Source organism: Hyaena hyaena, unplaced genomic scaffold, assembly GCF_003009895.1.
Source record: "Hyaena hyaena isolate Hyena2069 unplaced genomic scaffold, ASM300989v1 scaffold_580, whole genome shotgun sequence".
Classification (NCBI taxonomy): Eukaryota; Metazoa; Chordata; class Mammalia; order Carnivora; family Hyaenidae; genus Hyaena; species Hyaena hyaena.
Window position 1 is genome coordinate 690,631 of NW_024081213.1, and position 15,321 is coordinate 705,951.

Below are 15,321 nucleotides of genomic sequence, written 5' to 3' on the forward strand. Positions count from 1 at the left end.
TGTTCCAGTGCCTGATACAATGCCTAAGCACCTAGTAGGTACTCAATAAATATCTGATAAATGAGTGGGTGTATGGTAATATATAAGCTCTATATGTATACATATATTCTCCTTTTTAATAGGCTACAGGAGATCCTTACTACCTTGAAGTAGGGAAAACACTTATTGAAAATTTAAATAAATATGCTAGAGTGCCTTGCGGATTTGCTGCCATGAAGGACGTTCGTACTGGAAGTCATGAGGACAGGTAAAACAGTCCCTAACATCCCCTTCCTTCAGGGTAACTCTGAACCAGCACAAAATAGGACTCATAGGTAGAATTCACATAAGCTTTACAAAGGGTGTTTAAAGATGAAAACTTAGTTCATCGTGTTTAATTTCCAAACTCTCTTGAATAGACTCATTTAAAATTGTTTGAAAAGTTTGTATTTTTATCATAGTGCCTGGCATATAGTAGGTGCTCAAACGATTTTTACGCAGATGAATAAATGATGGTTAAATTTCAGAACCTTACTATTAGCATGGGGGCCTTCTGTGTTAATTTCTAACACTTTACATAATATAAAAACTGTTAAGATGATGATGATCTGGATTATGATATATGTCAAGAATTCCTCAAAGCAGTCTCGTGGTTAATGTGTATTCTTATTCTGTTGCCGATTGGGAGGCTGAGGAAGACCACTGTCAGTTTCTGTTTTATTGGATACTGGATGGATGTAGATGGCATGAAATAAACTATAAAAAGCATACTTTGGTTACTGTGATAATCACTAACATTCCAGTTATTTTAACTGTCCAGAACATAGCAACATACTTCTAATGAACACTAAAGTTTGTTTATTTGGTTAGCAAATGTTCATTCCATAGGCATTTAGGAGGTTTCTTAAGTGCCAGAGTTATAGTGGTTTTTGAAGTTCAAAGATAGGAAGACCTGTCTTTTCCATCTTTGAATCAATGAGAATAGGCGTATCAATACATTTTAAAACATTGTGTAAGTGCTGTGAGACATGTTAAAGGGACATGAAATGGGAATTGGGATGTGATGGTCACTGGAGGCTCTTGTATCTTGAAGGATGAACCAGGAATAGGAAGAAGTAGTAAAAGCACTTTGAGGCAGAGGTACTAGAGGCAGGTGAGGTGAGACACAGCACTCATCATCTACTCAGAGTTACCGCTTAGTCCTTCACTCAGAGTATTTAATCATTAATGAGGCTTGGAATCTACTTCCCTGATCATAGCTGATGAAAACTGGGTAGGTCTTTGGAAGCTGACATGTAGATACCAGCAAGAAATGAAAGCAGATAGGCTGTGTATTTGTCTTTAACATTTATTGACTGCCTCCTGCATTCTGGGCACTCGTTCTTTTCTTTTTTTGAGAAAGGATATGCAAGCACAAGCGGGGGAGGGGAGAGGGAGAGTGAGAATCCCAGGCAGGCTCCGCACTGAGCGTGGAGCCCCAAGGCGGGACTTGATCTTACAACCATGAGATCATGACCTGAGCTGATATCAAGAGTTGGATGCTTAACCAACTGAGCCACTTGGGCGCCACTGGTCACTCTTCTGATAAAGCACTTTGTATGTTTAATTCATTTGATCTTGAACCCTTTGACCTGTGATTTCTATTACAATCTTCATTTTATAGATGAAGAAGCTGAGGCACAGAGAGGTTGAGGAACTTACCTAAGGGCACACATCAGTAAAGTCCAAATTCCCATCAACACTTGAACTCTATGAACATTGTGCTCTTGAACACTGTGCTATTCTGGCAATTCATTCAAGGAACAATAATTAAGTACCTTCTGTATGCCAGGCACTGCACATAGATTTGGGGATGGAAAAAGAAATTAGAACCAGTTTCTGCCCTCCCATAACTTATAGTTAGTGGAGAGAATAGGTGTATAAAGACATAATTACAACCATGTGATTTGTGCTGTGGTGGAAAAAAAGAGTAGCAGGTTGAGGAATTCCAAAGGAAGACATGATTGATCCTGTTTAGAGAGTTCTGGTTTTCTAAATTTAACATTCTTTTTTTCCTCATCAAATATTCCTCATATGACATTGTTTCTAGACTTTTTACCACTGCCTTTGCCCCAATCTGATTATATTCCAGTATATAGAGTATCTCTTAAAATACTAAGTTCAGAATTAATCACATTCGAGATGTGCCTGGCAAAAACATCACTGTTCAAGAACAGTTGTAAGGTTGCTAATTTTCTGAGGGCCTAATGGGTTTATACCCCCTATTCAGTTGAGGTTCACTGCTTTATCAACTGTTCCTCATGACAGAATTGAGGACCGCGTTGTTTGTTTTAGGCAGTTGGCCCAACCAAAGGTTGAGAACTACTTATATTCATCATTCTGTGTTACTAAATGCGCTTTAGATTTTTTTAGCAGCTTTATTAATATTCACCTCACAGTGAACTTGTAGCCAGTTGACCTCAATTACTTAATTGTGGCCTGCTGACAAATGGGTATTCTCCACCCTACTTTTGAGCAAGTGAGGTTTTTTTTGGGGGGTGGAGGGGGTAAACTTAAAACTATATACTTACCTCAGCAAAATTTGGTTTTGTTGGTGTGTGTGTGTGTGTGTGTGTGTGTGTGTGTATTTCTAGACCTATAAGAGGTTTGAATCTCATCTCCATCATCTAATGTATTACCTAAGTTCAGTGCACTGCAGTTTGGATAAGCATACCTTAAAAATTTTCCATCTAAATTGCCAGGAGGAATTCTGGTTAGGACCAAGACCAGTGTACCTTCTGGTGTGAACTTGAGAGTTTGCAAGTTAAAATCTCTTTGTGTTTGGTTGTTTATTTCTCTATAGATATACAGTGCTGTCACCTGGCTCACCAGCATCCCTGCACACACACACACACACACACATTTTTCAATTTTCAAAATGGTACTATCTGTATTTTCTTTATAATAATGATCACTGGAAAGAATTTAAATAGTAAAAAGAATATGAAAATCTTCCCTAAGATACTTACCCTACTTGCCCACCCTAAGATAACCAATGTTGGCCATTTGATGAACAGTCTTCCAGACAGTTTTATTGCATGTATGTTTGCATTTGTGTTTTTTTTAGTTTTATTTTTATTTATTTTTGAGAAAAATACAAAGAAAGAGAAGGAGACGAATTCCAAGCAGGCTCCACGCTGTCAGCGCAGAGCCCGATGCGGGGCTTGAACTCACGAACGGTGAGATCATGACCTGAGCCAGAATCAAGAGTTGGATGCTTAAATGATTGAGCCATCCAGGCACCCCAATGATTTTTTAATACAAGTGAGATTATATGATATAATCCCAGTTTGCTAGCTTTACCCAATTCATACTCTAGTGATGTTATCATGTCTATATTCTTTTCTAAGTGTTTACAAATCATCTGTTTCATAATCAGTTCTAGAATTCACCAAAAATCAGCACCCTGTTCATCAGTCTACAGTTCTCAAGCTAACATTTGTTCATGAGAGCAACTCTCCATTGTCATTAAGTATATTGCAGGTTGACAGGGCGTGTTTTATTTATTCTGAAAAGATTAACTATAAAGTGTTCAAAATTTTTTATAACATTACAGGTGAATAATGAAACATCCAGAATGTTTTATCCAAAATGAAACATCATTGATACGTAGGAAAAATAAGGATATCTGTGTTTTTGAGCTTATACATATGCCAGGTGCTATGCTAAATAATGATCTTTACAGTATTTCATTTAGTCTTTACCCCAGTGTTAGGCAGGTATTATTATGTCCTTTACAAAAAAAATTAACTGAAGCTCACAGTCCTTATATAATATCCCCACGATTACACAGCTAGTCAGTGAAAGGCCTTTTCTTTTTCCGGAGCCCATGTTCTTTGCCACTGTGTTCCGTTGCCTCTCTAGTTCATTCTTTAGTAATACTGCTAAAAGTTTCATTTGATTTAGTAAACGTTTATTGAGTGCCTACTGTGTGCCAGGACTTGTGCTTGGCAGGAGGTGTGAAACTATATAATCTGTCCAGTAAGCCACGAGTTATTACCACCAAAACCACAGATTCTGTGGGAGGTAGTAGATGTAATGAAATTTCATGTTACTATAACTCCATCTAACGGCTGTGCTTTTTCTGCCACAAAAAAAAGTTTTATTAAAAGCTTTTCTTTAAAATGTTTATTAAAACATTATAACATTGAATCATTTATAAAGTCACATATATTTATATTTTTATTCCCTTCGTTTCTTCTAAATTCCCTTTTTGACAGGTATTTAAATACTTACAAAGTTCCAATTATAGTTCCTGTGATTCTGTGTTGTACTTTTTCTTGCAGTTTTTTGTAAATGATGTCCTTTACCTTAAAGCCTTCTTGTTTTTATCAGTTAAATGGCTACATCATGAACTCCATCAAAGTTGTACTACTTTATCCAGTTTAGTTAATATTAACAATTCTTGTATGGTTGTCAGTAGTAAAGTTCATCTGCATTACCGCCCTATTGTTGCGTCTCTGTAGAAGAAATGGAAAACTCTCTTTCATTGGAAGGCCAATAGAAAAATCTTATCTACGCTGTTGGCAAGATTTAGTGTGCCTGTGTGGTAGGCAGTCCCTCTGGTCTTTTTCATTTCCTTGGAATATGCTTGGAGTCAAGACTGTTACCACCGGGGGATAGATAGATTCTGTAGTACTTTCGACACCTAAATTGATACAGACATGTTTATTGACCTTGACTTTTTGGCTTTCAGATAGTTGGCATTTGAATATTTTTATGTTCTTAGATTTATTTATGACCTTTTACTTTAGAATGGATTCTTTCTTCTTGGCTGAGATGTTTAAATACCTTTACCTGTTATTTGCCGATAAAGAAGACATTATCTTTGACATAGAAGATTACATCTTTACAACAGAAGCTCATCTATTACCTCTTTGGCTTTCTACTACAAATCAAAGCATCTCTAAGAAGAATACAGTAGGTTATGTTTTTTAATTAAGCATCTTATTTTCTTTTATGTGTTTATTTTTCCAAGTGAAAAGTAATCTGTGAATAGAATTCAATAAATATATGTATGGTAGGAGGAAAAATACACCTGATGTTTTCTTACTTTGTTTTCTCTTATTGCATCCTATATATACTTATATTCCATTTAATGTTTCATTTGAAAATGCTGTAATGTTAAGTAAAATCATTATTTTTATTTACATAACATTCTTTTATATTGTAGACTTCAGAATATACAGAACTGGATGACAGTAATTTTGATTGGACTTGTCCAAACACTCAGATTCTCTTCCCTAATGACCCATTGTATGCTCAGAGCATTCGTGAACCCTTGAAAAATGTGGTGGATAAGAGCTGTCCTAGAGGCATCATCAGAGTGTAAGATGTATTATTTTACATTTATTAGTATCAAAGTTAATTGTTCGTAAATGATAGAGAATGTAAGGAACATATAACAGCCAAAAAGACATTCACTTAGACCAAAAATATTGAAGTATGTAGTTCACACTAACTAAAAGTTATTCATTGGTAAAGTTATATGGCAAAGTTTCTTCTGCAATAATGTCTTTTTCTTATGGAAATTTTCTTATGGAAATTTTTTCTCACAGAAATTTATTATGGTGTATATTTTATTAAGTATTAATGGTCAATGGGTGACATATAGTAGTTTTTAACTTCTGTAGTTCATTTTTACCCAGAATAGTTTCATCAGATATTTCCACATCTTGTAGAAAATATTTAAAAATTCTTTTTCCTTTAATCGACGTTTTCTATATAAGGAAAGTATAGATTTTAATTGATTTTACTTTTTGATGAAGTACTTCTGCTTGATTTTTAAATAAAATTTTTTTGTCTAATGAGTTCATTTTTTCCCCAAATAGTTACATTGAAAGGCCATTAATAAGAAATTAAAAAAAATTTTTTTGAGTGTTGTTATTCAGTGGTAGAAGTATTATTTTACTTTTAAAATATTGAGAGAAAAGTCTGTTTTTCAAGGGAGAAATCAGTAAAAACAAATCCCCAAGCCATCTATTCTGTGCCTTCAAATAGTTTATAAGGCTGTTGACGACTAAGACAGTTCTGTAAATAATATACATGCTTTGATAACTGTAAAATATATTTGAGAGCTCTACCACGTAATAACATAAGTTATATATGGGAAAGTAACTGTTTCCAGTTTTTCCAGTTTCACGAGTTCTATAACTAGCAATTTTGCAAATACCTACAATTATTTTTATTTGCCTTCTGTTTTTCCCCAGTTCTGATTTGTAGTTTTTAAATCTTATCTGTAATTACTTTTAGCAGAGAGGAGAGTTTCAGGAGTGGAGCTAAACCCCCTCTGAGAGCCAGAGATTTCATGGCCACTAACCCTGAACATTTAGAAATCTTGAAGAAGATGGGGGTGAGTTTGATTCACCTCAAAGATGGGAGAGTCCAGTTGGTTCAACATGCAATCCAAGTAAGCCATTGCTGTACTAATTAGATACCATCTCTGCCCGCTGTGGTCTCATTAGCTTTAATAAGATCATGACATTTGGCTTTCTAAAAACTTTTCATATATGATTTAGAGAACCATTCTAGATTTTTAGGACTTGGAGATATCTTGGAAAGCCATGTAATTCAGCTCCTTCATAGGATAAATCAATTAAATCACAAAAAGGTTAGGTAGTTTGCTTAAATTGATAGAGTCAAATGTAGGGCTCAAATCCAAATTTTTCTGTTTTTAAGCCCCTTGTCTTTCCCCAATTTAGAGCATAATCTTAAAAGCTAATAATTCATTTTAATACCTCTGTAGTTTACAGTATTTTCGTTTCCAAAACACTCCTGAATCTATTTTATTCATTATGGAAATCAAAATTTTCATGTACGTGTCTATGCCTAGGAAAGATAACAAATTTCCCTTTGGGGAAAATTCTGTTTCTTTGCTTAAAAAGCTTTCGTAACATGAGGCCTTTTAATTATTCACCTTATTAGTACATTGATTCTGAGAAAACTACATGGTTTGCTAAATAATTTCAACCTGGATCCATACCAGGTATCCCTTAAAGTCAGCCTTCCTGCAACCTTGGTGTCTGTCTCAGAATTCTGTTTCATCTCTGTTGTCACATCCATCCTTCCTCAAAGAGTATTTTGCCCACTTCTGTATGTTTCACTCACTGTCACTTCTCAGTAGTGGGAGTGGCATCTCTAACATTACTTTCACTTATGCCACCAATGACATAATTACCACACAGTGGCCTCTTAATCCTTATTTGATTGAATTTTTCTGTAACTGTTGACTGACCTCTTTTTAAAACCTGTCCCTTTCTTGGCTTCCAGGGCATTCCAGCAACATACATCTTTCCTACTTTTCTGTTCTTTGCTTTGTGGATTCCTTTGGAGCTCTCCTTTTTTGGCACAACCACTCAGCGTAGGCACTGCCAAAGAACCTGGATCATACCCTTTTCTCTCTATAGTCTTCTTCAGCAGTCTCACCCGTTTCTACAAGTTCAGCTGTCGTCTTTGTACACATGATTTCTTAGATATACATAGGTAACCCTGACTCCTAACTTTGCTCTTAAATTCAGCTTTAGTCTGCTTGTCATACATGTCTGCAACTCAGTCTCAATCTGTCCAAACCTGATTTGATTATCTCTTCCTGTCCCCACCTCAGTCCATCTCTTTTCCTTTTTGTTTTCCATGTCAGTAGACCCTGACATCATTTTCTAAGTCACCAAAACTGGACAATATCAAGATAGGCCTAAACTTGTGTCTGTGTCCCAGCCCTTCTCTGTTCTCTTGCATCCTCTGACTCCTGTCAAGTCCAAATGGCTTTTCCTGTAAAGTCTCAGGAATCCACCCTCTTTCCACTATAGTCAGGCATTCTTTAGCTTTTCTCCTGTTAAGGCTCAATTCACATGTCATTCTAAATATTGCCCAGATCCACATTGGCAGAACCAACCATTCCCTTGTCTGTGCTGCTAGTCTACTTTCCTACCTGAGAATTTTATCGTAGGTAATTTTACATGCCTGTCTCCTCTAGATACAAACTTCTTAAAGTGAAAGGCCATCTTCCCAGTTCCTAGTCAAGTGCGGGAGCCCAGCACTAATACAGCCCAGCCTGGTACATATGTTTCATATTTAATCTGATTGTTGGTTCATAATTCCAAAGAAGGGAAGTGTGGGTCAGGTATGAGGTTTATTTCTAGAAAGAGGAAACAGTGGGGAGAAATTATGCAAGGGTTTAGCATTTGAGCATTTGGTGGAAGTCCAGTTCTCCATTTGTATCTGAGTGGTTTGTAGAACAGTGAAGGAGACATTGATAAAGATTACACATGTTACTTTCAGAAAATATTTCCAGAAGTAATATTTTTGAGGACAGAAAAGGCCATAAAATACTTGATAGGGACAAAAATCAAAAGGGGAAATGTTAGAGTAGATTATAGTGTAGTAGTATTTAAGAAATCAGAAAGTTGAAAGTTTCCATAAGAAAAAGATAAAATGAATCTGGTTTTTTTCCTAGGCTGCTAGTTCAATTGATGCTGAAGACGGGTTGAGGTTCATGCAGGAGATGATTGAATTGTCAAGTCAGCAACAGAAAGAACAGCAGCTGCCTCCTCGAGCTGTACAGATTGTTTCCCACCCATTTTTTGGCAGGGTAGTGTTGACTGCCGGACCAGCTCAGTTTGGGCTAGATCTGTCTAAACATAAAGAGGTGTGTACACTTACAATATGCGTGTTGATTGACTTCAAAGTATTGTGTGATTATTGTCTAATTTCTTAGTTGCTTTTCTGATTCAGTATATTTATTAAACCTAAATAATTTACTAAAACCTAAATATTCACTCTCCCAGATTAAAGTAGATTAAAGTTAAAAGCTTATTTTGAAAATTTTGAGTCATAATTTATGTATACAACATACTTAGAGGATTTTACTTAGAATCTTATTTAGATACTGTCCAATTCTTGGCCCGTTCTCTAATTTAGTGTCTTTAATTTATCTAAAAATGGGTTTGGGGACTTTTTAACAACTACTAGAACCTTTTGTTGAACAAAAATCTAACTTGGAGCCTTAACGTAGAGAACAACTAAAAGCAGAGGTGTTTTGGCTCAGGTGGCTGTGCAGAGTGTGCTGGTCAGGTCCCACCAGGCCACCCTGGAAGACCACTAAACTAGCACATCCCCTGAGTTTTAACACTGGAAAGAAAGACCTGCATTGCTAAATAGTGCACAAGTTTTTCTAATTGGTTGCAGAGCTGGGACCAGACCCAAGTAGCCTGACCATCTAAAGCCAATGCTCTTTGAACTCCATTACCCCTAATTTAGGCCGTTTTTGTATGTGTATTATAAAGCTTTATAGGTTTGTAGATTGACCCATCCACTCAGCACCTCTTTATCGAGTCCCTACTATACTCTAGGCACTATTTAGATGTTTGCTGTGGATTGAGTTTACAAAGCCAATGAAGATCCACGCCCTCATGGAGTTTATGTTCTAAGCGAGAGGGATATTAAACCATCTTTATATTAGCATCTTTAAAATCAGTTCTCTGGTGGATTTAATTTCTCTAGGAAGAAGAACTGCTTGCAGATTCATGTAGACTAAATCCAGTTTTTTCCTTTTCAAAATTTGTTCTGGCTCCCAGTAATGATTTAAAAATGGTCACCGCTGTTTTAGTTGTGGGTATGGGTCCATAGTGAAACTGCCCACAGATTCCAACTTCACTGCTCATTAACATTGTGTCTTTGAGCATATTAGGTAACCGGAGTCTCAGTTTCCCCATGTGTAAAATGGAAATATTATCTGTATTCTTTTTCTTAGAGTTGTTATCAAGATCAGATTTAGTAATTTATGTAAAAATGTTTTGTAAACTGCAGAGCATAGTAAAATGTCGGCTGGGTACTATGATATCCAAAATGTTCAAAACAAAAATTTATATATTGGATATGTTATTGGAAACGAAATAAGGCTTATTTAAAGCCCTACACACTGAATTTTATTGACTAGGTAGTGATTTGAGAAGATAAAAGAATATTTAAGTTACTTTTATTTCTGACAGACAAGAGGATTTGTTGCAAGCAGTAAACCATACAATGGTTGTTCAGAGCTTACTAACCCTGAGGCAGTGATGGGAAAAATCGCTTTGATACAAAGAGGACAGTGCATGTTTGCAGAAAAGGCACGCAACATTCAGAATGCTGGTGCCATTGGTGGCATTGTTATTGGTGAGTAATCCTCTGTGCTGTTGTGTTGACTAGGAGGAGATCATTTTTAGGATTTTTCCTTGTATTTTTCAAAATTTTATTGGAGTTCATCATATTATTTTTACTTCACTAGACAGTGTAATGGATGGGTAATCCAGTGATACTCCAGTAATTTCTGTGTATCTTGTATCTTTTTTGAAAGTCTAGATTTAGGTTTCTGTATGTTAATGCCAGTGAAAGTACTTGGGGACTGGTATGAAGGTGAGGTACCCCAAAGCACCCAACACTATGGATGAAAAATGTGCTTTGAGATCTAAAGCCCCTTAAAGGTGAGAATTGCACCCTGTCACCTCCAGTGGGGAGCCATTAAAAATACCCTTTCCTCCACCAAGATGCAGGCTTTGGAGTCAAATACTTGGGGGTGCAATTCCTGGCTCTGCCACAAAATCATGGTGTAACCTTGGCCTAGCTCTAGTTAATTGGTTTAGTCAATAGAATATTTTTTTTAAGCTCCAGTGAAAATGGTAGTAAATATCTTGTAGGTGGTTATAAGGTTTGAAGATAATAGATATAAAATTTCTTAGCATAAGGGCTTACATATCATAGGTATAAGTACGAATTGCTAGCAAGTTTTTATTTTCTTGGGTCTTTTTCCACTGAAGTTACAAACTCAAGTTATTTTACCTCTGTATTTCAGCCAGTGTGTTCTGCTCTTTTATTTTTCATAGAAAATCGCTTAAAACAAGCAGTCCATGGCTGACAGGGAAAATATACATTTTTCTATGCTTTAAGTAAATAGTTTATATTTGGAACTAGAAGACCTGAGGTCACATCCTAATTATGAAGTTAAGTTGTTATAGTTTTCTCTCATAGGGGAAATCTATTTTTGAATTTTTTTTTCTTATTAGAATAGATCTCCTTTTTGAATTCAAGATAAATAAAAATTAAGACATTTAAAATAAAATATTAGGATTTAGAGGTGCCTGGGTGGCTCAGTCAATTAAACATCTGACTCTTAGTTTCAGCTCAGGTCATGATCTCATGGTTTGTGGGTTCAGGCCTCACGTCAGGCTTTGCACTGCTGGTGTGGAGCCTGCTTGGGATTCTCTCTGTGCCCCTTCGCCACTTGCACTGTCTCTCACTGTCTGTCTGTCTGTCTCTCTCTCTCTCTCAAGTAAATAAAACATTAAAAAATTATTAAGATTTACATCAATGAAAATAATTTAAGACATTTAAAATAAAATATTAGGATTTATTTCAATGAAAATAATTATTTACTGTTCCTTTTGCTCATCTTATACATGCACTCCCATGTTGATTTAGTGAATGCATAAATTTCATTAGTTGAGTATTAGGAGAAATGCTGCTTAATAACTTAAGTCAGCAGTTGGCAAACTACAACCGGTAGGCCAAGTCCAGCTCACTGCCTGTTTTTGTAAATAAAAGTTTTATTGAAACACAGCCATGACAATTTGTTTAATGTTGTCTATGTCTACTTTAAAAAATTTTTTTAATGTTTTTAAATTTATTTTTGAGGGAGAGAGAGAGAGAGAGACAGAGCACAAGCCAGGGAGGGGAAAAGAGAGAGGGAGACACAGAATCTGAAGCAGGTTCCAGGCTCTGAGCTGTCAGCACAGAGCCCAGTGCAGGGCTTGAACTCATGAACCACGAGATCATGACCTGAGCTGAAGTCGGACAGTTAACTGACTGAGCCACCCAGGCGCCCCTGTCTGTGCCTACTTTTGAGCCACAGTAATGGAGCAGAGAATGGCATGGTCGAAAACATTCACTGTCTGGCCAACTACAGAAAAAGGTTACTGATGCTCGACTTACATCATCTCTTTATCCTTAGTTATTTTCCACACAGATTTCTTTTATTGAAGAATTTAATAGCATGTCGTCACTATCATTTTGAACACCTCTTCACCAAGACTTTAAAAATATAAAAAGTAAAGCCTGGAACATGAGTAGTTTCCATTTTCCCTATAAAGTGTGACTCTTGGTATTCTCTACTCTGCAAGGTTTGTCAAGTCAGATGTTTTCTTCAGTAGCTATTAGTAGCAGAATCCTCTACTGAGTTCTGTGGGTAAACAAGAGGCAATGATCCTTATTCTCAGAAAATTTAATTTTTGAAAGGGAACTTTCATTTCATTTCCCTATGTTTCTTTGTTTCTGATGAAGTATTTTGTTTGGTTATTCTAGTTTTAATTGTAAATAAATGAGCAAATTAAGACTTAGTTGTTTTTTATTGCAAGTACTTGAAGTAAAAATTATCTTAGAATAATCATTTGGCTGCAAGAGACAATAATTGATTTAAGCTGGTTTAAGATGGGAGGTTTGTTTACTACATGGAACTGGGTTATTTTAATTGAACACAAAAGTAAGAAATTCAACTGAGCAAAAATCATCGGGAACCATGATGTTTTTTAAGTCGCATTTTTCACATCGGTCTGTCTCTTATCTTTGGGTCTTCCTCGACTCTCTTCTCTGCATCTCTTTGCATTTCTGCTTCATTCTCCAGCTTCCCACCAGCCTGCTCCTTCTCTGCCCATTAGTTACAAAAAGTCATTGTAAAATTGCAGCCTCAGCCAGGAGTCACTTTACTAGATCACCACCCACTGCCAGCCGGAACCGTCGTTCTGTGTGCCATGAGGGCCTCCAGAGATACCGAGTCAGGTGGTCATGCTTGTCCGGTCAGTTAGGGCTAAGGAGGTGGGTCCTCAGAGCAAGCTCTCTGGGAAGGGACGGGGAGGTTCGTCATCTGGCATGTGCAGTTAGCAGTGGACGTGACTGGCCCCACTAGTCAAGCAGTGCTGAGCGGTCCTACTGCAGTTAGCTGACCAGTGTACACGAACTGTGGAGTTCACCTCAACCTACAGAGCGAAAACCACTGTCAGAATTCTTTGTGAGCAGTATATAAAAAAGAACTATCAAGCGGTAGTTTGGGAAATGCCATTAAAGGAAATCTTAAGCAACAATAAAATTTCATTCATAGTTCTAGCATTGTAATCCAAGTCTTCAAGTGTTTCTATTGCCAGGCTTTTTCATAAGCACATGGGAGGTTTTGGTCATAATCATAGAATTTTCTGTTCTTTTTTCATGTAATAATAATATCCTGTTTTTCTGTGTGTCCCATCAAGTAGTTAATTATAATTATAATAGTTCACAGTTGTTCACAATTATAAATAGCACTCCAGTAAACTACTTTGGGACTAAATCATTTTGCTTCTTTTGAGTTCTTTCCTCAGGATAAGTTTCTAGGAGTGGAATTAGTGAGCCCCAAAAGTATATGTTCATTTTTATGATTCTCAATGCATAAAATAAATGCTGCCAATGGGTAAAACACAGTAAAGTTGTGTCCGTAGATATTTTTAATGGACACATGTTTTTATGTTTGCTGTATTCATTCTCTGCCAGATGACAATGAGGGGAGCAGCAGCGATACCGCCCCTCTGTTCCAGATGGCGGGTGATGGGAAGGACACGGATGACATCAAGATTCCCATGCTCTTCTTATTCAGTAAAGAAGGAAGTATCATCCTGGATGCCATCCGGGAGTATGAGGAGGTGGAAGTGCTCCTTTCGGACAAAGCAAAAGATAGAGGTGAGGGTAAAAATTCCTTGCGTTGGATGCCACTGAGCATTGGCTTTACTAGTTTGATAACAAAAATGAGTTATAGAAAGTTATTTTGGAGGCACTGGTAAAATAAATAAAATAGAAGATGGTTTCAAAATAATACTTTTCTTTTGGAAGTAAGAGTTGCAAGACATTTATTTTGCTCTGTTTGCTGACTTAGGATGCTTTTAGAATTATGATTTTTATACGTAATTTATCACTTTTGCTATGGCCCTGCGCAGTGATAAAAATACAGGGGGATGTATCAGGAGAGTCCATTTAAATAGTCACACATGTTCACCATTCAGTTCTGCTGATACTAGATTACATTTCTTTTACAAGGAATAAAATGAGATGGTATTGAGTGGTATTATATACAATATAGTAGTAGTCGGGTCTCAGCAGGCCACCGATAATCAAATGACCACTGTCTTGTTGAAGGCAGGACAAATATAGCAACTTCTATCCGCTGAGGTGTAAGTTTATCACATAGGGATTTATAAGTTATAAGAGTTACAAGTGGCTGATGTCTGAAGAACATGCCTTAATTCATGATAATATGTAGTCCTCTCTGGGCCAGAATGTTTGTTAGTTATTTGAAAGCTGTTTGAAACCCGAATTATTTTATAAATGGCAGGTCTTACTGGTATTATCGTATAGTTTCACACCCAGGGATAGTGGAGAAATGAGGGAGAGTGAACCGGCAGATGCAGACTCCCATCCTGCTGATGGGCGCAGCGCCCCCTGGCCTACTGGAGGCACCTGGGGGCGAACTCTACTTCCCCTATTACCTGCAGACGCCTAAAACTTGTGTGATTGGTGCAGGTTGTTGAGTCCTGTGGGATGTTTGTTTCACAGATATGTAGGGAACTGATTCAATTCAGTGTAACTTCCAAATGAAACAGTGAAAAAACAAAAAACGTTAGCAGTAATCTAGTGCTAGCCAAGTCAGTGTTTTGTCTTGTCTTCTTATAGTGCTTTATTCTTCTTTGAGAACCTTTCAAGTGTCAGCTATTTAAGAGCAATGGAGTGGGACGTATGTACATAAGGATGTATAGTTGGAAACAACAGAATAGAAAGGATTTCTAATCTTAAATCCTCCTGTGTTTGTGGTTTTTTTTCCCAAGTCCTTTTGCTCAACTCAGATCTTTCCTACATCTATGCATTTATGCACATCAAACACAGGCAAATTATTATTCCATATAACTCTTTAATGCCTTTGCTTTTCTCCCCCCCTATTTTGTGCTACCATTGGAATTTCAGCAGCAATATTAAAAGGTAAAATGATTCCAAGCTACATTATTAATAGTAGTAAGTATCTTGCATTATTAAGCCTTAAATGATATATATGTATGTGTGTACGTGTATATATCCACACACACGCATATGCAAATATATATATGTATATATAATTGTGTTTCAGTGGATACCATGATAATATCTGGTTTAATGTAATTAGATTACTTTCATATCTAGTCAGCTGTCCCACAATAATTCTTTTTCAATCCTCTCATAACAGATCCTATGAATTATATATCCATATGATAGATGAACTCA

The 15,321-nt window shown here is 36.6% G+C and overlaps 1 protein-coding gene and 1 long non-coding RNA gene across 4 annotated transcripts in view; one reads left to right on the forward strand and one right to left on the reverse strand.

Annotated features, from left to right (window-relative positions):
* EDEM3 (ER degradation enhancing alpha-mannosidase like protein 3) overlaps positions 1-15,321 on the forward strand; it is a 68,419-nt gene that overhangs the window by 43,771 nt on the left and 9,327 nt on the right. For 2 of the 3 annotated variants that reach the window (XM_039256625.1, XM_039256624.1), the window contains 7 exons: positions 123-247; positions 4,773-4,938; positions 5,192-5,346; positions 6,271-6,427; positions 8,471-8,662; positions 10,005-10,170; positions 13,567-13,752. In XM_039256625.1, the coding sequence (XP_039112556.1) occupies positions 123-247; positions 4,773-4,938; positions 5,192-5,346; positions 6,271-6,427; positions 8,471-8,662; positions 10,005-10,170; positions 13,567-13,752 (1,147 nt within the window). The remainder of the gene's footprint in view (positions 1-122; positions 248-4,772; positions 4,939-5,191; positions 5,347-6,270; positions 6,428-8,470; positions 8,663-10,004; positions 10,171-13,566; positions 13,753-15,321) is intronic. The other variant, XM_039256623.1, reaches the window with a different exon arrangement.
* Positions 4,188-15,321, reverse strand: part of LOC120248318 — a 43,187-nt gene continuing 32,053 nt past the window's right edge. The window contains exon 5 of the long non-coding RNA XR_005532553.1: positions 4,188-4,478. This is a non-coding gene — a long non-coding RNA (uncharacterized LOC120248318). The remainder of the gene's footprint in view (positions 4,479-15,321) is intronic.